At 44.2% G+C, this 20365-nt stretch overlaps 1 protein-coding gene across 1 annotated transcript; it reads left to right on the top strand.

Moving 5' to 3' along the window:
- Positions 1-5722: 5722 nt before the first annotated feature.
- LOC130357328 (odorant receptor 131-2-like) lies at positions 5723-6655 on the top strand. Its single transcript, XM_056560012.1, has one exon. The coding sequence runs from the start codon at positions 5723-5725 to the stop codon at positions 6653-6655; it is 933 nt and encodes a 310-aa protein (XP_056415987.1).
- Positions 6656-20365: the final 13710 nt, after the last annotated feature.

Genomic DNA, 20365 nt, shown 5'->3' with positions numbered 1-20365 from the left:
GGGCTGTATACTACAGAGGAAATGCTTTTCTTTTTGGATTTCTCTGATGTCACGACCACAGTGCTCTCTGCTGTCCATTTTAGGAACTGTCCAGAGCGGCATATGTTTACTATGGGGATTTTCTCCTGCTCTAGACAGTTCCAAAAATAGACAGCAGAGGTCAGCAGAGAGCACTGTGGTTGTGACATCAGAGAAATCCAAAAAGAAAAGCATTTCCTCTGTAGTATACAGCCCCTAAAAAGTACTGGAAGGATTAAGATTTTTTAATAGAAGTAATTTACAAATCTGTTTAACTTTCTGGCACCAGTTGATGTAAAAAAAAAAAAAGTTGTCCACGGGAGTACCCCTTTAAGAAGTCAAGCTTAATGTCCCTGAATAAGTCCCTGGAAGTCCAAATCCCCTGATCGCTACCCCATTGTGAACCACTAGAATATTTGGGGAGCGATCGAGCTGGGCATAATCTGAAACTCGGGAAGTAACCTGCTTCAATGCAAACCACGCACCCACATCCACCGCACCTGCACTTCCTGACTTAGGAAACCTAACTGCCTCTTGACTGACTTAAAGGGGAACTCCGGTGGAAAACATTTTATTTAATTTTTTTGGTGCCAGAAAGTTGATTACTTCTATTAAAAAATATTTGTCCTTCCAGTACTAATTAGCAGCTGTATGCTACAGATGAAATTCTTTTCTTTTTGAATTTCTTTTTTGTCTTGTCCACAGTGCTCTCTGCTGATACCTCTGTCCATATCAGGAACTGTCCAAAGCAGGAGAAAATCCCCAAAGCAAACCTACGCTCCTTTGACACGGACAGAGGTGTCAGCAGAGACAAGACAAAAAAGAAATTAAAAAAAGAAAATAATTTTCCCTGTAGCAAACAGCTGCTAATAAGTACTGGGAGGATTAAGATTTTTAAATAGAAGTCATTTACAAATCTGTTTAACTTTCTAGCACCAGTTCATTTAAAAAAAAAAAAAAGTTTTCCACCGAAGTACCCCTTTAACCCCTTAAGGATGCAGGACGTAAATGTACGTCCTGGTGCGGTGGTACTTAACGCACCAGGACGTACATTTACGTCCTAAGCATAACCGCGGGCATCGGAGCGATGCCCGTGTCATGCGCGGCTGATCCCGGCTGCTGATCGCAGCCAGGGACCCGCCGGCAATGGCCGACGCCCGCGATCTCGCGGGCGTCCACCATTAACCCCTCAGGTGCCGGGATCAATACAGATCCCGGCATCTGCGTCAGTTCGCGATTTAAATGAACGATCGGATCACCCGCAGCGCTGCTGCGGGGATCCGATCATTCATAACGCCGCACGGAGGTCCCCTCTCCTTCCTCCGTGCGGCTCCCGGCATCTCCTGCTCTGGTCTGTGATCGAGCAGACCAGAGCAGAAGATGACCGATAATACTGATCTGTTCTATGTCCTATACATAGAACAGATCAGTATTAGCAATCATGGTATTGCTATGAATAGTCCCCTATGGGGACTATTCAAGTGTAAAAAAAAATGTAAAAGTAAAAGTAAAAAAAAAGTGAAAATCCCCTCCCCCAAAAAAAAAGTTAAACGTCCGTTTTTTCCTATTTTACCCCCAAAAAGCGTAAAAAACATTTTTTATAGACATATTTGGTATCGCCGCGTGCGTAAAGTTCCGAACTATTAAAATAAAATGTTAATGATCCCGTACGGTTAACGGCGTGAACGAAAAAAAATTTAAAAAGTCCAAAATTCCTACTTTTTTAATACATTTTATTAAAAAAAAATTATAAAAAATGTATTAAAAGTTTTTTATATGCAAATGTGGTGTCAAAAAAAAGTACAGATCATGGCGCAAAAAATGAGCCCCCATACCGCCGCTTATACGGAAAAATAAAAAAGTTATAGGTCATCAAAATAAAGGGATTATAAACGTACTAATTTGGTTAAAAAGTTTGTGATTTTTTTTAAGCGCAACAATAATATAAAAGTATATAATAATGGGTATCATTTTAATTATATTGACCCTAAGAATAAAGAACACACGTTATTTTTACCATAAATTGTACGGCGTGAAAACGAAACCTTCCAAAATTAGCGAAATTGCGTTTTTCGTTTTAATTTCCCCACGAAAATAGTGTTTTTTGGTTGCGCCATACATTTTATGATATAATGAGTGATGTCATTGCAAAGGACAACTGGTCGCGCAAAAAACAAGCCCTCATACTAGTCTGTGGATGAAAATATAAAAGAGTTATGATTTTTAGAAGGCGAGGAGGAAAAAATGAAAACGTAAAAATGTAATTGTCTGAGTCCTTAAGGCCAAAATGGTCTGAGTCCTTAAGGGGTTAAAGTTCACTCAAACAACTCACCAAATATGTATGTCTCCGTATCCAAACAAGGCAAACCAATGTCCTAAGAAAGCAAACAAACGACAACATAACAAACAAGGAAAAAGCTACAAGACACTTTAAAATACTCACAATAGATAGGAGGAATGTACAATGTTGTCCCTGTCCGACTTTCACCTACACACTCTTCTAACCAGAACGGGGCCCAAACCGCTGAGTCAGAAGGAATGATGACCAAAATCTCCAACCCACTCATCTATGGTCACCAAGCATCTCCTAAAAAAAAAAATAAACTGAAAACACAACAGCAAAGTTAGGATTCATGAAACACCAACAACCTGGCCTTGACCACCACCCTAGTCATGCTGCACTTCGCTTATTTGTCAGACTCCCTGTCATTTGCCAAAATGTTTGACATGTCCCAGAGACTTATAATAGAGCCCCTCCAATTGCACTAGAGATCACTGTGATCGGGGGAGTAAAGAGTTAAAAAGGGTTATCCACAGTATTAAAAAGCTAATATGGTGATGAGGCAGTGGAAAAATAGAAAAAAAAAAATTATACTTGCCTAACCCTGATCCCCTACTGTTCTCTCGTAGCTCCTTTTTTCTTACATCTGGTCTCCCAATACATAATTCATCTCTACTCCAAAGCAACATGATTCAAGTGTCCATCAAGCTTCCTCTTATAGCCTGGCGGCCATGGCTGTAGAACAGTACATAGTCATTGGTCTCCCACTACGACACGTGGAGCTCTGCTCAGCCTACAGAGCTCATGTGACCTTCGCCATGCTGTGGCTCGTGTTGACCATCCAACGCGTAGTTGAACTATGTACAGTAACCCCCCGACCTACGATGGCCCCGACATATGATAAAATCGACATACGATGCTTTTATATGTCGGGGCCATCGCATTAACTGCTATCCGACAGCGCAAAATGCTTAAGCTGCTGTCGGATAGCAGTTTAAGCATCCCTGGCAGGTTCGCTTACCTATTCCCGCTGCTCCGGGTCCACTTCGCGATCCTCCGGTGTCTTGCGCATCTTCTCCATGGTCCGGACCTTGCTTTCCGGCGTCGTTATTAAGTCACTACGCACGCCGCGCCGCCGCAGCAGCGTAATAACGTCACCAGAAAGTGAGGCCCGGACCCTGCAGAAGATGCGCAAGACACCGGAGGATCGCGAAGAAGACACCGGAGCAGCGGGACAGCATCGGGAGCCCCTGGGACAGCATCGGAAGCGGTGAGGGCCTGGTCCGGAGCGACGGGGACAGGTGAGTACAGCTTCCTATACTTTACATTGCACGGATCCCTCAACATACGATTGATTCGACAAACGATGGGTCGTTTGGAACGAATTACCATCGTATGTTGAGGGACCACTGTATCATGTTCTCTTCAATGACGAATATATTTAATCTTTATCTAATATGCAGGTATAAATTTCTGGTAGTAAATCCCATCCAGGTTATCAATTCAAGTAACCTCATCTTGTGCTTCAACTCGGTGGCATTGGTCCTTCTAGTTACCTATATCAAGATTATGATGGTTGTTTATAGAGTAAGTTCTATTATATCTTTCAGATATTTTTATGTGTGACGTTCCTATTGTCCAAATTTACAGAGACCATTGATACCAAACAGGCTGATCTTCTGCCCATCACTAGTTATTTTTTATTTACGTGCACCCCAAGATTCCTCAGTCTTGTCATTTACTGAATCGGCGTTGAAGCGTTGAGAAAATATATGAAAACGTCTTTATCACATTTTATTCATAATTGTTTTGGTACAAATAAAGCAAAGATCTCTAGATGACCAGAAATGTTTTATAAAAGCCCATTATAGATTAGGAAAATGTAGGGGTAAGTTTTCTTCTATAACTTCTGGCAAACATTTTAGAATCTTCATACATAGAGGATTGGTAGAGATTTTTTGTTGAATTTCCCAATATATATATATATATATATATATATATATATATATATATATTCTAGGGAATCTGAATATTTGAGATTTGTTTTGAATGAATATCTCAATAGAACAGAAAATAGTAAGATCACATGACCTGGGGTGGTGGCCTGGTAAGTATACCCCTAATGCTTTGCAGGTAGTCCTCTATTACAACCAATGATGAGGGAGTATATGATCATTGATGATTAATTTATAGTCACTGTGAGACCAACCAGGTTAACCTGCTGTTTTGTGGACATAGAGAGATCGGAGCAGCCAGAATTTGCTGCTATCAATGCTGCATACAATTTGTGTCTGTCCAATCTCCAGTAATATTAATCAGGTTTTTAATAGTCTGCCACTGCCTTTAAAAAGAGAAGTCAGTGCCTCATGGATGTGGCATCGCTGATTGTTTTACTTTATCTAATTATTAATAGTGCCACAAAAAAATTGGCATATTGTTCTGCAACAAGCATTCATGCACCAATATACTACAGCCTGTGTCTAACTGAAAAAAGTTTTTAGGTTTAATTAAAACGTCAATCTTGATACTGTTATTTTGCTTTATGAAACAGATGCCAGTGTGTCACGGATGTGACATGACTTAATGTTTGCATATATCTTATTGCTTATAGATAGTGCCAGCAAAAATTTGTTGTATCATTCTGCAAATTATCATCCATTTGTACAACGTTGTTATACTTCAGTCTATATCCAAATAACATTTCAGATTTAAATGCTAATTGTATGTACAGTGGTGCTCAAATGTTTGCATTTTTATTCTCATTTGAGATCTCCACAAAGTGGCTCCATCATATTAAGAACAGGAAACTGTGATGGCCATTCAAGAATCTTAATTTTGTTTGCCGTAACCTCTGGAGAGTCAACTTGGCCTTGTACATTGTCTTGCTGGAAAGTCTAAGAGCATCCCATATGTAGCTTTAGTGTAGAAGAATGTAAATTGTCTGCCAGTATTTTCTGATAACATTTTCTGATGCCTTTATAGCTCTCACCCCCCCCCCCCCCCCCCAAAAACATTAGTAACTCCCAGTGGCCTCACCTGAAAGCCAAGCCCTGACTGTCAATCAGGGTGAGGTCTCATCATTACACATAATTCTTGCATGACTCTTATTTACAGTAGTGGTCGGAGTTTTTATTTCCCATTCTTTATTTTTAAAAATCATCAAATTCTACCCTTAGAATTTGTACTCAGGTAGATTTGTTTTGGATTTTTGTGCCATTCCAAGACCCATACTGATTTTATCACTTCTTCTTTTATTGCACTTATACTTCTCGTTGGGATAAGGGCACAGGGATGTATGCACCGGCCTCAACGACACCATTTATCCAAATCCAATTCTGTAAAAAAACCTAATCAGCTTCTTGTTCTCTTTTTGAATTTTGTAGTGTGAAAACCCTCGAATAAAGGAATATCACTCCTCCAAGAATGGTTAACTCATCTGTACTCCAAACAAATATGACCCAAGTGTCCGCCCCGTTCAACAAGCTGCTCGTGTACACAAGGTTGACTTTAATACTCCTGATCATACTGGGCTATTGTTTCTTTACCTGCTTCATCACAGCGATACTGAATGTTTTTTTCAAGACCCCAAAGCTACGGGACAGTGCTCGGTATGTTCTCTTTGCCTACATGCTCGTCTATGATACATACTATCTCTACTCAGGATTCTATTTGATGCTTGCATCTATAAATGAATTACATGTTCCTGTACTGTTCTGTTTCTTATTGTACTGCCTTTCTAGTATAGCGTTTAACGTAACTCCCTACAGCCTGGCGGCCATGGCTGTAGAACAATACGTGGCTATTTGCCACCCACTACGACATGCGGAGCTCTGCACAACGTACAGAGCTCATGTGATCATCACCGCCATATGTTCCTTTATGACTATCCCATGTGTGGTTGAACTATTTGTCATGCTCTCCTCAAAGAGGAATATATTGAATCTTTATACTGTATGTAGGCAGGCTTTGCTGGTAGTAAACCCTGCCCAGTACGTTATAAGGTCCGTCAATCTCATCCTATGCTTCTCCTCGGTGGGATTGGTCATCCTGGTTACTTACGTCAAGATTATGGTAGTTGCTCATAAAATAAGCTCTGGGTCATCTTCGGCTTCGAAAGCCGGGAAAACCGTCATGCTCCACGCATTTCAGTTACTTATGTGCATGGTGTCCCTGTTGTCCAATATAACTGAGTCCTTTCAGGTCAAACAAGTTGAGCTTCTACCTTTTTATATATTTTTTTTCTTTAATTGCGTTCCAAGATTCCTCAGCCCCGTGATTTATGGATTCCGTGATGAAACATTGAGAAAACATATACAAATGTCTTTAATACACATAAGTCATAAGTTTCCTTTGTAAAACTGAAGAGAAGGTCTTCAGATGACTACAAAAGGCCCATTAGTGTATAGGATTAAGTGGAAAGTTTTTAGTTTTTGTTTTCTAAAACCCCTGGCGAAAATTCTGAAATGGAAATAAAAACACAACTCCGCCATAGTTTTTAGGTTTTGTTTTGATGACATGTTAGCTTTATTCTGCAGGTCAGTAATGCATAATTATAGTGATACCAAATGTTTATAGTTTTTTCTTATGCATTGTGTTCAATTTTTTTGCCCTTTTTTTATATTTTGTGTATCCTTGGGTAAATCAAATCTATTTGTTTGGCTTAGTCTTTAGATTTTTTTTCAATTATAGTGTATATTAACCCCTTAAGGACCAGCCCAAATATACCTTAAGGACTCGGCCATTATTTGCACATCTGACCATTGTCATTTCAAGCATTAATAACTCTGGAATGCTTTAACCTTTCATTCTGATTCCGAGATTGTTTTTTCATGACCTATTCTACTTTATGTTAGGGTTAAAATTTTGTCGATACTTGTATCATTTCTTGGTGAAAAATTCCAAAATTTTATGAAAAAATTGAAAATGTTGCTTTTTTTTTTTATACTTTGAAGCTCTCTGCTTATAAGAAAAATGGATATTCCAAATAAATTATACATTGATTCACATACACAACATGTCTACTTTATGTTTGCATCATAAAGTTGACATGTTTTTACTTTCGGAAGACATTAGAGGGCTTCAAAGTTCAGCAGCAAATTTTCACAAAATTTTCAAAATCAGAATTTTTCAGGGACCAGTTCAGTTTTGAAATGGATTTGAAGGGCCTTTATATTATACATACCCCACAAATGACCCAATTATAAAAACTGCACCCCTCAAAGTATCCAAAAGGGTGTGTTAACCCTTTAGGTGTTTCAGAGGAATAGCAGCAAAGTGAAGGAGAAAATTCTAAATCTTCATTTTTTACACTTGAATGTTCTTGTACACCCAGTTTTTTTAATCTTTACAAGTGGTAATAGGAAAAAAAGCCCCCAAAATTTGTAACCCAATTTCTCTCGAGTAAGGAAATATCTCATATGTGTATGTAAAGTGCTCTGTGGGTGCACTAGAGGGTTCAGAAGGGAAGGAGCGACAATGGGATTTTGGAGAGTGAGATTTTCTGAAATGGTTTTTGGGGGGCATGTCACATTTAGGAAGCTCCTATGGTGCCAGAACAGCAAGAAAACCCCACATGGCATACTATTTTCGAAACTACTCCCCTCAGGGAACGTAACAAGGGGTCCAGTGAACCTTAACACCCCACAGGTGTTTGATGAATTTTTGTTAAAGTTGGATGTGTAAATGAATTTATTTATTTTTTCACCATAATAAAATTAGATTTTTCCCCAAATTTTACATTTCTACAAGGGTTAATAGGAGAAAATGCCTCCCAAAATTTATAACTCCATTTCTTCTGAGTATGGAAATACCCCATGTGTGGACATCAAGTGCTCTGCTGGCGCACTACAATGCTCAGAAGAGAAGGAGCGCCATTGAGATTATGGAGAGAGAATTTGGTTGGAATAGAATTTGGGGGCCATGTGCGTTTACAAAGCCCCCCGTGGTGCCAGAACAGTGGAACCCCACATGTGACCCCATTTTGGAAATTATACCCCCCACAGAATTTAATAAGGGGTGCAGTGAGCATTTACACCCCACTGGCGTTTGACAGATCTTTGGAACAGTCGGCTATGCAAATGAAAAATTTAAATTTCATTTTCACGGACCACTGTTCCAAAAATCTGTCAGACACCTGTGGGGTGTAAATGATCACTGTACCCCTTATTACATTAAGTGAAGGGTGTAGTTTCCAAAATGGGTTCACATGTGTGGGGGGGGGGGTCCATTGTTCTGGCACTATGGGGGCTTTGTAAACACACGTGGTCTTTCATTCCGGACAAATTTCCTCTTCAAAATCCCAATATCGATCCTTCTCTTCTGAGCATTGTAGTTCGCCCGCAGAGCACTTTACATCCACATGTGGGGTATGTTCTTACTCAGAAGAAATGGGGTTACAAATTTTGTGGGGCTTTTTTCCTATTTTCCCTTGTAAATTTTTTATTTTCATTTTCCCATCCAACTTTAACGAAAATTCGTCAAACACCTGTGGGGGTGTTAAGGCTCACTATACCCCTTGTTACGATCTGTGAGGGGTGTAGTGTCCAAAATGGGGTCACATGTGGGTATTTATTTTTTTGCATTTATGTAAGAACCGCTGTAACGATCAGCCACCCCTGTGCAAATCACCAATTTAGGCCTTAAATGTACATAGTGCGCTCTCACTCCTGAGCCTTGTTGTGCGTCCACAGAGCATTTTACGCCCACATCTGGGGTATTTCCTCACTCAGGAGAAATTGCGTTACAAATTTTGGGGGTCTTTTTTTCCTTTTACTCTTGTGAAAATAAAAGGTATGGGGCAACACCAGCATGTTAGTGTAAAACATTTTTTAAAACTTTTCCTTTTCATAAGGAGTAAAAGGAGAAAAAGCCCCCCAAAATTTGTAACGCAATTTCTCCCAAGTACAGAAATACCCCATATGTGGCCCTAAACTGTTTCCTTGAAATACGACAGGGCTCCGAAGTGAGAGAGCGCCATGCGCATTTGAGGACTAAAATAGGGATTGCACTGGGGTGGACATAGGGATATTCTACGCTAGTGATTCCCAAACGGGGTGCCTCCAGCTGTTGCTAAACTCCCAGCATGCCTGGACAGTCAGTGGCTGTCCAGAAATGCTGGGAATTGTTGTTTTGCAACAGCTGGAGGCTCCGTTTTGGAAACACTGCTGTACAATGTTTTTTATTTTTATTGGGGGGGGACAGTGTAAGGGGGTGTATATGTAGTGTTTTACCCTTTATTATGTGTTAGTGTAGTGTAGTGTTTTTAGGGTACATTCGCACTGGCGCAGATTTACAGTGAGTTTCCCGCAAGGAGTTTGCGCTGCGGCAGAAAATTTGCTGCAGCTCAAACTTGAAGCAGGAAACTTACTGTAAACCTGCCGTGTGAATGTACCCTGTACATTCACAATGGGGGGGGGGGGGGGAACCTCCAACTGTTGCAAAACCATTTTTAAACATCTGGAGGCACACTGGTTGGAAAACCTTCAGTTAGGTTCTGTTACCTAACTCAGTATTTTCCAACCAGGGTGCCTCCAGCTGTTGCAAAACTACAACTCCCAGCAAGTACTGATCGGGAGATGTAGGAGATGTAGTTATGCAACAGCTGGAGGTACGCAACTACAACTGCCAGCATGCCGAGACAGCTGTTTGCTGTTTGGGCATGCTGGGAGTTGTAGTTTTGCAAGATCTGGAGTGCCACCATTTAGAGACCACTGCACAGTGATCACCAAACTGTAGCCCTGTACATCTTGCAAAACTACAAATCCCAGCATGCCCAAACGGCTGTCTGGGCCTGCTGGGAGTTGAAGTTTTGCAACATCTGGGGGAGGGGGGGGGAACTACAGTTTAGAGACCACTGTATAGTGGTCTCCAAACTTTAGCCCCCCCCCCCCAGATGTTGCTAGGCAACTACTCACCGGCTTCCGTAGTCTTCACCAGGGAGCCACCAGGGAGCCGCACGTCATCGCCGCCTGCCGCCACCGGTCAGGTAAGTGACCTCCACCACCGCAGCTGGTCACGCTACAGTTCCCCCGTTCTGCCCGGATTACCATTGGTGGGCAGGACGGGGGAACTGAACCTTAACCCCCCCCCGCCCCGATCTACTATTGGTCGTCGCTTCTTGATGACCAATAGCAGGGATAGGAGGGGTGGAACCCCTGCCACCTAATTCCTATCCCTTCAGGGGGACTGGGGGTGTCTTGGACACCCCCGATCCCCCTGATTTTCTGGGTCATCGGGTCACCGGACATCGGTATGACCCGGATCTGCCAAAAATCGCCGGTCTGAATTGACCGGCGATTTCCTGCGATCGCCGACATGGGGGGAGGGGGGGGTTCTCAGGACCCCCTGGACATATGCACGGGATGCCTGCTGATAGATATCGGCAGTCATCCCAGTCCGGTCCCTGACCGGCTAGCGGCGGGGACCGGTATTCCCACTGGCATTTCCATACGCCCTCCGTCCTTAAGGACTCAGGGTGCAGGGTGTATGCAAACGCCCTTCGTCCTGAAGAGGTTAAAGGTAAAAGGGGTATTACGGCCCTAAGATGTCTGATCGCGGGGGTCCCGCCACTGGGGACCCCCGCAATCTAGCATGCAGCACTCACCTGTGAGCACTGCAGGAAGTGCTGGAGGCTCCAAATCTTATGCCTCCCAACCACGGGAACGGAGTATCGTGACGTGTGATGTCACGCCCCGCCCCCTCAACGCATCGAGACTTGCATTCAGGGGGCGGGTCGTGATGTCACACAGGGGCAGGGTTGTGACGTCTTAGGGCCGGAGTACCCCTTTAAGTTTGTAGATGTTCAACTATCCCCAGTTTCTCAATCAGTCTGGTCGATGGCGACTCGTTCAACCCGATTTTACAATGGTATATGTCCCCATATTCTGATGATTATATTTTTCCATCAACTGAGCTTTGTGAGGGATCCTTTTTCTGTGGGTTAATATTGTATATAATTTTTACTTGTATCATTATATTTTTAAAATCTTTATTACAGTTTGTTTTGGTTCCTCTAGAGGACTAGAACTTGCGAATGCTTGATCACATGCACTGTACACTTCAGTGTATCTTGCTTTCATTGTTCTCCTGTTACATCTATCACTACTTTTAGGAGTTTGGAAATAACATGGGGGCCCTTCAGGCTTTCACTAGGCCCGTGGTTGCCAGGACAGTCACTCAGCATCCTGTAATTGATTTATCACTTGCAAGCCATATTTGTTATTGTGAATTCGGGTAGAAAAACAGACATGGTGCACATCTACAATCTTGTATAATGATCTGATTGCTTCTCAGCATAATATCAAAAACTAACAGGTTGTTAGTATACATTTTTGATCAAAAAGTACAAGCCCACTCGCCACGTCAAGGCCACCTATTGAGAGTGGGTCCCTAACGTCCCTAGCATAAAATGGCGCAGCACCGAGCGGCGACCACCACCGCCGCGACGCCAATGCCCACAGGGGGGGAACAACACACTGGCAGAGCAGCCCCAATGCCACTCAAACCAGTCTATGGGCCGCACCCTCCCGCAGACTCGGCGCCACGGCAGCAACGGACACCGCACAGCACCACACCAGTGTGAACAGGGATGTAACAGCTCACTTACCATGCTCTCCCAGTCAGACTGGGAGGCAGCTAGGAAAGAAATGGCCCATGTGCAGCTAACTACTACTTATATAGGGTTGGGCTCAGGGGGTGGGGAAGAGTGCAGCACATGTTAAAACAAAGAAAAAGGAGGGGATAGAAATCACAGTGTGAATTCGGGTAGAAAAGCAGACATGGTCGCACATCTACAATCTTGTATAATGATCTGATTGCTTCTCAGCATAATATCAAAAACTAACAGGTTGTTATTGTACATTTTTGATCAAAAAGTACAAGCCCACTCGCCACGTCAAGGCCACCTATTCAGAGTGGGTCCCTAACGTCCCTAGCATAAAATGGCGCAGCACCGGGCGGCGACCACCACCGCCGCGACACAGGTGCCCACGGGGGGGGAACAACCCACTGGCAGAGCAGCCCCAATGCCACTCAAACCAGTCTATGGGCCGCACCCCCCGCCCCCCCCCCCCCCCGCAGACACGGCACCACGGCAGTAACGGACACCGCACAGCACCACACCAGTGTGAACAGGGATGTAATAGCCTGTTAGTTTTTGATATTATGCTGAGAAGCAATCAGATCATTATACAAGATTGTAGATGTGCACCATGTCTGTTTTTCTACCCGAATTCATATTTGTTATTGATTGTTTATCTCTGATCTCAGTTTCTGAAGATGGAAGACATTTTTATGTTGTCCTGTGATAACCATGCCATTTTCTATATACTTGCTCTGTATTTTAGACACTAACTGGGAACAACCAACATCTAATTCACCTTGTTTTGTATTTCCATCGGGGAACAACCAACAACCCTTTTGTATTTCCTTGTTTTTTTCCCATCTGGGAACAACCAACATCTCCTTCTCTACTCCTTGTTGATTTCCATCTGTTAACAACCAACATCTCCTTTCTTTCTTTATGTTGTATTTGCATTTTTAATTAGTAGTATTACTTTTTCATTGATACAACTGACTGCTCTCTTGTTTGGACCATTTTATTTATTTATTTTTTTTATCCAACCCCACTTCCTAGTAAGGTCTGTCAGCACTTTTTCCCATTTACCTGAAAAATATTTTTTAATCTTTAAAATGTTAGAAACTTAAAGGGGTATTCCAGGAAAAAAACTTTTTTATATATATACATATCAACTGGTTCCAGAAAATTAAACAGATTTGTAAATTACTTCTATAAAAAAAAATCTTAATCCTTCCAATAATTATCAGCTGCTGAAGTTGAGTTGTTCTTTTCTGTCTGGCAACAGTGCTCTCTGCTGACATCTCTGCTTGTTTCGGGAACTGCACAGAGTAGAAGAGGTTTGCTATGGGGATTTGCTTCTACTCATGACAGTTCCCGAGACACGTGTCATCAGAGAGCACTTAGACAGAAAAGAACAACTCAACTTCAGCAGCTCATAAGTACTGAAAGGATTAAGATTTTTTAATAGAAGTAATTTACAAATCTGTTTAACTTTCTGGAGCCAGTTGATATATATATATATAAAAAAGTTTTTCCCTGGAACGCCCCTTTAAATTACATAGTGATTCCATAATTCTGTACCTGTCTTGGAAAAAAACAATAGCCACTGATGAAATAGTTTTCTTTTATATGCCTCTGAGGTTAATGTTTCAAGAAGCCAGAATATTCTGGTAATAAACCATTGTTTTGTGTCATATCTGTCATTTGTGTATTCGCTATGAAGTAATAAAGTTGGGGGTATCTTCTGTAATACAGTGTCTCCATATGTTTTCCTAGGGGTTGTGCTTTACTGCTTATCATTATTTTCAGTCCTTGTAGTATTAGGCTTTATGGCTGACGCTCCTTTTCTACTTCGTCCCTCTGACAACAATTCCTGTCCTGTGAACTGGTGGTTCATTGTTTCCAGAAAAACTGTGGAAGCAAATCCCCATACACATCAATATCCACATCCTAATTGGCTTGAGTAGTGTGTATATTTATAGCCATTGATGTGGATGGTGATATGGACGTCATATCTTCCAAGATTTAAAGGGGTACTCCGCCCCTGGCATCTTATCCCCTATCCAGAGGATAGGGGATAAGATGTTAGATCGCCGCGGTCCCGCTGCTGGGAACCCCGGGGATCGCCGCTGCGGCACCCCGCCATCGTTACTGCACAGAGCGAGTTCGCTCTGTGCGTAATGACGGGCGATACAGGGGCCGGAGCAGCATGACGTCATGGCTCCGCCCCTCACGACATCACGGCCCGTCCCGTTAATGCATGTCTATTGCCGGGGGCGTGACGACCGCCACGCCCCCTCCCATAGACTTGTATTGACGGGGAGGGCCGTGACGTCATGAGGGGCGGAGCCGTGACGTAACGATGCTCCAGCCCCTGTATTGCTCGTAATTACGTGCAGAGCGATCTCGCTCTGTGCAGTAATGATAATGGGGTGCCGCAGCGGGGACCCCGGCGATCTGACATCTTATCCCCTATCCTTTGGATAGGGGATAAGATGTCTAGGGGCGGAGTACCCCTTTAAAGGGGTACTCCGCTGCTCAGCGTTTGGAACAAACTGTTCCGAACGCTGGAGCCGGCGTCGGGAGCTTGTGACTTCATAGCCCCGCTCCCTCGTGATGTCATGCCCCGCCCCCTCAATGCAAGTCTATGGGAGGGGGCGTGACGGATGTCACGCCCCCTCCCATAGACTTGCATTGAGGGGGCGGGGCATGACATCACGAGGGGGCTATGAAGTCACGAGCTCCCGACGCAAGCTCCAGCGTTCGGAACAGTTTGTTCCAAACACTGAGCAGCGGAGTACCCCTTTAAGCATTTCTGACAAATGCGCTTGTCTAAATGACAAAAAGATCAAGGAGGTTCCACTGCTGAAAAGCTGCTCCTTGTAATAGGTTGTTGCACTAGCTATTTGAAAGGGGATTGAAACCTCTCTATTACCCAGAGCTGTGGTAGGTAGCTGTGGTAGCAGGCAAACTTGGGCCCTTGTGCAAAAGGGGGACCCAAGTTCAACCTAAAGCCCTACTGTGTTGATCCAGAAGAAGGCAAAAAAAAAACACATGAGGCTGATGCCAATTGCCCCATAAAAGAGGAAAAATTCCTTCCCGGCTCCAATATGACAACGTTCTATCCCCATAAATCTAGTATCCATAACCTGTAATATTATAGTTTTCTAGAAAAACATCCAGGCCCTCCTTTAAAGGGGTTATCCAGCCTAAGGTGATTTTAGTACGTACCTGGCAGACAGTAATGGACATGCTTAGGAAGGATCTGCGCTTGTCTTGGGGCTAAATGGCTATGTCATGAGATCACCATAACACTGTGGCTAGCTTTTTGTTAACTTGTATTTCCTGTTTGACTTATGTTTTTTTGACTACAAATCCCACAATCCCATTTTCCTCCCTCCCACACATCAGCCACCCCACCCATTGAAACAAAAGACCTGTGGTTTTCAATCAGGGTGCCTACCGCTGTTGCATTAGTTGCGGATTGATCCCTCTCCCACCAAGTGATCGCTCCTCCCATTGAAGCAGACAGGCTCCCTGTCATCAGCTGACTAGTGAGTCAGGTCTCGGCCGCATTGCAAGCTGGGAAAAATCCGAGACAGCAGTCATTTTGTATGCTGGTAAAAATAAATATTGGGGTGAAAATCACAGAAGAATTGTGAGAAAATCGTCACACACAGGTACAGACACTATATTATGAACAACACTAACTTTACAGCCCCTGTAGCATAGTCAAATAAAATAAAAATTCCAGGAATACCACTTTAACTTTTATTGAGTCAGACATCACAACATCATGTGGAGAGAGTTCCATAGTCTCACTGCTCTTACAGTAAAGAATCTCTGTCTGTGACGATGGTGAAACCTTCTTTCCTCTAGACGTAGAGGATGCCCTTTTGTCATGGTTCTGCAGGACTTTTGCTATGGGAACAGTGTTCCTGTTGTAAAAAAAGACCTGTGATCATACATCCATATGAAACCAGCTGAACTCCATTTACTGCACCCCTACCTCCGCCTATTATCGTAATGGTACTTCAGCAAATCGTGCCCCCTCCCCCGCACCCCAGGCAGACTACAGCAAATAGGCCGACAAGCCAGCAACAGTCCTATATAAATACCATCTCCCTTCAACCTAACAAGCAGCCCTATGTCAATAGCATCACTTCCCTTCAGGCTCCTCCAAGATACAGTCCCATGTAAATAACATGGCTCCCTCCCTTCAGACCCCTCCAACATACAGTCCCATGAAAATAACATCACACCCCTACCACCTACATACAGGTGTAGCCAGGAGAGTCAGGTGGCCTTGTGACTGCCAGCCAGGCAGATTGTCAGTCGGGAACTGAATGTCATAACGCCGTAGCTCTACAGCATTATGATATCAGGGAGGGGCCTCTGCCCGGCGGCTTCTGCTGTACAGGGGAGGGGGGAGTTTCAGTAAATGGGAGGAGCATCTTTTCTTAGCCGCGGCCTCCTGTCACTGCTCTCTACCTTCTACCTACCTTCATACTTTAATTCTCTGTAGACGGGCAGCAGACCAAGCCAGTCCTGCAAGTCTCCTGCAACGGGGACGGCATGGGATAGGGGATAAGTTATTTTCCACTAAAGTATTCCTTTAAAACATGTCATCATAAGGCTCTATCAATAGAGTAGAGTTGTCACACAGCATAAATTTTATTTTACACACTTATTTCCGACTGTAACCTGTACAAAAATGTGTGTGCATAACTTTTCCTTCATTATATGACTAGTCTCCCAATGTATTTCTGAAAATTACCACACCACAATCCTTTTCTTCAGTTGGGTCATGTGATCTCATGGTGCACTCCCCCCCTTCCTTGGAAATTTCTTATCCCCATCACAATTACCAGGAGCTCTTGTATGATGAAACTGCATGGACTGTACCAAACAAGTTGTCTACAGGGGGGAAAGAAACTCTTATCCTATTCCCTGATGATGACGATGTCCTATCACATAGTTATAATGGAGAAGATGTTGCAGATTTGTAAAGAAGCACTCCAGGTTTTTTTTTTTTTTTTGCCGTATCATGAACACTAAAGAACCTAATGAGTAGGGCTCCACTAAAATACATTTTTATTGGTATGCTTTAAAATATTACTATATCATGGTGAAAGAAACAACTAGTGATTTAAAATTAGCCTCACAACCCTTGACAAAGCCAGTCTGCTGGCGAAACGTCTTGGAGGCTGGTGATTGACTTATTTTAAACAGAGATGGAAAAATACAAAAATAAAAACCAGAGTGGTGCCATAGTGTGCTAAGGCATATATTGGCACAGAAAAGAAAAGTTCACAGCGGTGAGGAGGTAATGCAGCCCTCCTCACACCATATCTATACAGGAGGGTGTAAGAGACCCTCTATAGTGCTATGTGGGAGTATCCCTTACAGCACATGTAGCACAGCAATCACAATGGGGGGTGTGAGAGACCCCCTATAGAGGAGCACCCCTCACAATATATATAGCACTATACTTGCATAGGAGAGTGTGGGAGACCCCCTACCGAACTATATAGGAGGATGTGAGAGACCTCCTACAGTGCTATACCTATAAGAGTGATGTGTTACCAATAAGAGGAGGCTGAAAGATCTCTCATTAGAATAACATAATTTCTGCAGCGTAATATAGCAACTAAAGACAATTTATAGCGCAGTCTCATATGTGGAGGGTGCCATATAAGGAGGAATATAGTAACCGCTGCTCTAAATCACCCAAAGTACCATATAGTAGACCTGGATAAAGAGGGTGTAAAATAACCTCCCTCATTGAAACCGCATAAACATATAAGCCACTATCTCACCACTAGGAATGCATGTACCAAAAATTGGCAATAATCACACAAGGATCTCTGATCATTTTAAATCACTAGTTGTTTCTTTCACCATCATATAGCAATATTTTAAAGCATACCAATAAAAATTGATTTTAGTGGAGCCCTACTCATAGGGTTCGTAATCCCCGAGGGAGGTAGTCGTCCCAAAGGGTTACTGTTATAGAAACTAATGCCCTGGGATCCATACAGGATTATTTGATTTATGGTGTCCCGGTACCGTACGTTGTACCATACCTTGTGTGGTAAGTCCCCAAAGTCAAAGTTCCTGCGTACCGTTAGGATCCTCCTAGTGGGACAACCCTTAGTCACCTCTTCCTTCTTTAATTTTATGTGTTTGATGTGTATAATTTGTATATAATTTATATATATGTATAGTACTTCCAGGACCTTAGGTCACATGACTACTAAGCCTACTGTTAGGTTAAGCTTAAGGACCTTCCAGGTCACGTGAGTGGGTCACATGACGTACCGCAATGGTTTGTGAAAGGACTGACAGTTGGTGGGAACCAATAAGCTATGAGTCTGCCTCCTTGCCATATAAGGGCGCTGTTACCCAAGCATAGCTTGGGATATGACAGCGAGCGGAGCTCTGTACAATTTTGCAAGAGAATTTAGGCTTGAAGCCTGCTCACTTCAGCCGAAACCGTGAGTTCTACTACCAAACCGTGAGTTCAACTGAACTCAATCCTAAATCTACGTGACTACTGAACCTAAAACCAAACCCTAAATTTAGTGGCACAGCGTAAAGCAAGCCTCTTAGCTTATTCCCTTCAAGGTCCCAACCAACTCTGAGGAACTTAAAGTCCAGTCCCCTGTAAAGACTGTTGCTACTGTTAACCTGCATAAACGTTGCAGTAAAGTTATTTCCAGTTTACCGCACCCTGGCGTCACGACAGTTAAGGGTTAATCCAACACCCTTTCATCACTGCACAGCTACACCCTTCCTACCCTACATCCCCACAAGCTCACCACATAGCTTTTTGGTGTCACAAACAGAATACAGGTGTGTGCCTACAGCTGTTGCCACCATTAACAGTATTCCCCCCATCTAAAGAACTGTGAATCGCATTCAAGTGTACGGGACTGTGCTTATGGTACGGTGTGAAAGAAGTGCGCACGAAAAGTAAGGGGGAGGCTAAAATGTATTTGCTGCGAAGATGTGTACAGTGCGTAGTGAAGCCATGCTGTGATCCTCTGGGCCATACAGTACTGCAGGGGTTAATTGCTTGCCAGAAAAGCATGCAAAGAAAGCCTGCGCTGCGCCACAACCCGCCCCTGGGCGTGGCTACCAAGTACATGTATCGCAGCCAAAGGGGAACTTAAAGTCACTGCTGTTGTTTGCCGGAGGACCGGAAGTCAGGGCTGCACCGATGATGTCCTTCCGGTCGGCAGCCATTTTGGAGAAGCCCATGATAAAAGGAGCACTGCACAGCGACCTCTTCAGTCTGCATGAAGAAGAGAAATGTAACGCCGAGCGCTCCGGGTCCCGCTGCTTCCCCGGAGCGCTCGCGGCGTTACTCTGCTTGCAGCGCTTCGGTCGGCACTGCTGACCAAGAGCGCTGCTACCCTGTCACCGGAGGGGATGCGATCCGCGGGACGGGACGTGCCCACTCACGGATCGTATCCCATGTCTCTTCTTACCTGCCCTGTCCTTCCTCTGTCCCATCCCGGCGCGCGCAGCCCCGCTCTCTAGGGCGCGCGCTCGCAGGCTCTCTGAAATTTAAAGGGCCAGAGCACCACTAATTGGAATCTCTGCTGTTGCCCCTGACTACGAACCTTGCCGCCTGCCCTGACCTTTCTGCTATGTCTGACCTTGCCTTTTCCTTTTGTACCGCGCCATCTCAGCCACCAGAGAGGTTGAGTCGCTACCGGGTGGAAAGACCTGGGGGTTACCTGCCGCAGTAAGTCCATCCCGCTCTGCGCCGGGCTCTGGTGAATACTAGTAACCACTTAGACTCCGTTCCCCTGGTACGGCCCACGCCATCACCTCTCTGGTACAGAGGATCCACTTCCAGTGTCCTCACCCTCCGCCAACCCGGATCCTGACAAGAAAGAGAGTACAGACATGGCGGACAGCAGTGTTCCACGTGGTGAAAGTACCAAGATGGCGCCGGAGCAGAGGAAAGTTGTGGCAGTCACAGCCCAACTGTTCCAAGAACTAGCCAACCGTCTGCAGCAGTTGTCGCTGAACACGGTGGGGGCCTACGACCTGCCCCCACTGCCCGATGATGACGAATGGCCGGCAACCCCTCCGGGGGAATCTCCAGGGACATCCGGAGTGGCATCACCGGTGAGACTGTCCCCTCACCATCGGACATGGGGATCCTGGGCTGATATCCCAAAGGAGGAGTCTTCCATGAGTACCCTGGCGGAAGCCGCATTTTCATCCTCCTCCAGCCCAGAGCCAGAAGTACCCCTGTCCCAAGTAACCCTGCCCAGTACACGACCGCGCTCACCGCCTCTGCCTAAGTGGGTGTTTGGGGACGAACCGGGTCTGATCGAGTTCATGCACGAGACTGTCCTCCCCGAACCCAAAAGCCACTCCCACCGGACCCTGCAGCACAAAGGGAGAGGGCCCGCAGGGAGGCCGAGATGGCTAAGCTTATGGAACAGCTCCAAGCTCGACATAGGGCACTC

The sequence above is a fragment of the Hyla sarda genome, chromosome 2 (assembly GCF_029499605.1).
Source record: "Hyla sarda isolate aHylSar1 chromosome 2, aHylSar1.hap1, whole genome shotgun sequence".
NCBI lineage: Eukaryota > Metazoa > Chordata > Amphibia > Anura > Hylidae > Hyla > Hyla sarda.
This window is presented reverse-complemented; position numbering and strand designations above follow the sequence as displayed.

Excerpts from the sequence above, each read along its gene's own strand:
- LOC130357328 (XM_056560012.1), top strand. The coding sequence starts at position 5,723 with ATGGTTAACTCATCTGTACTCCAAACAAATATGACCCAAGTGTCCGCC.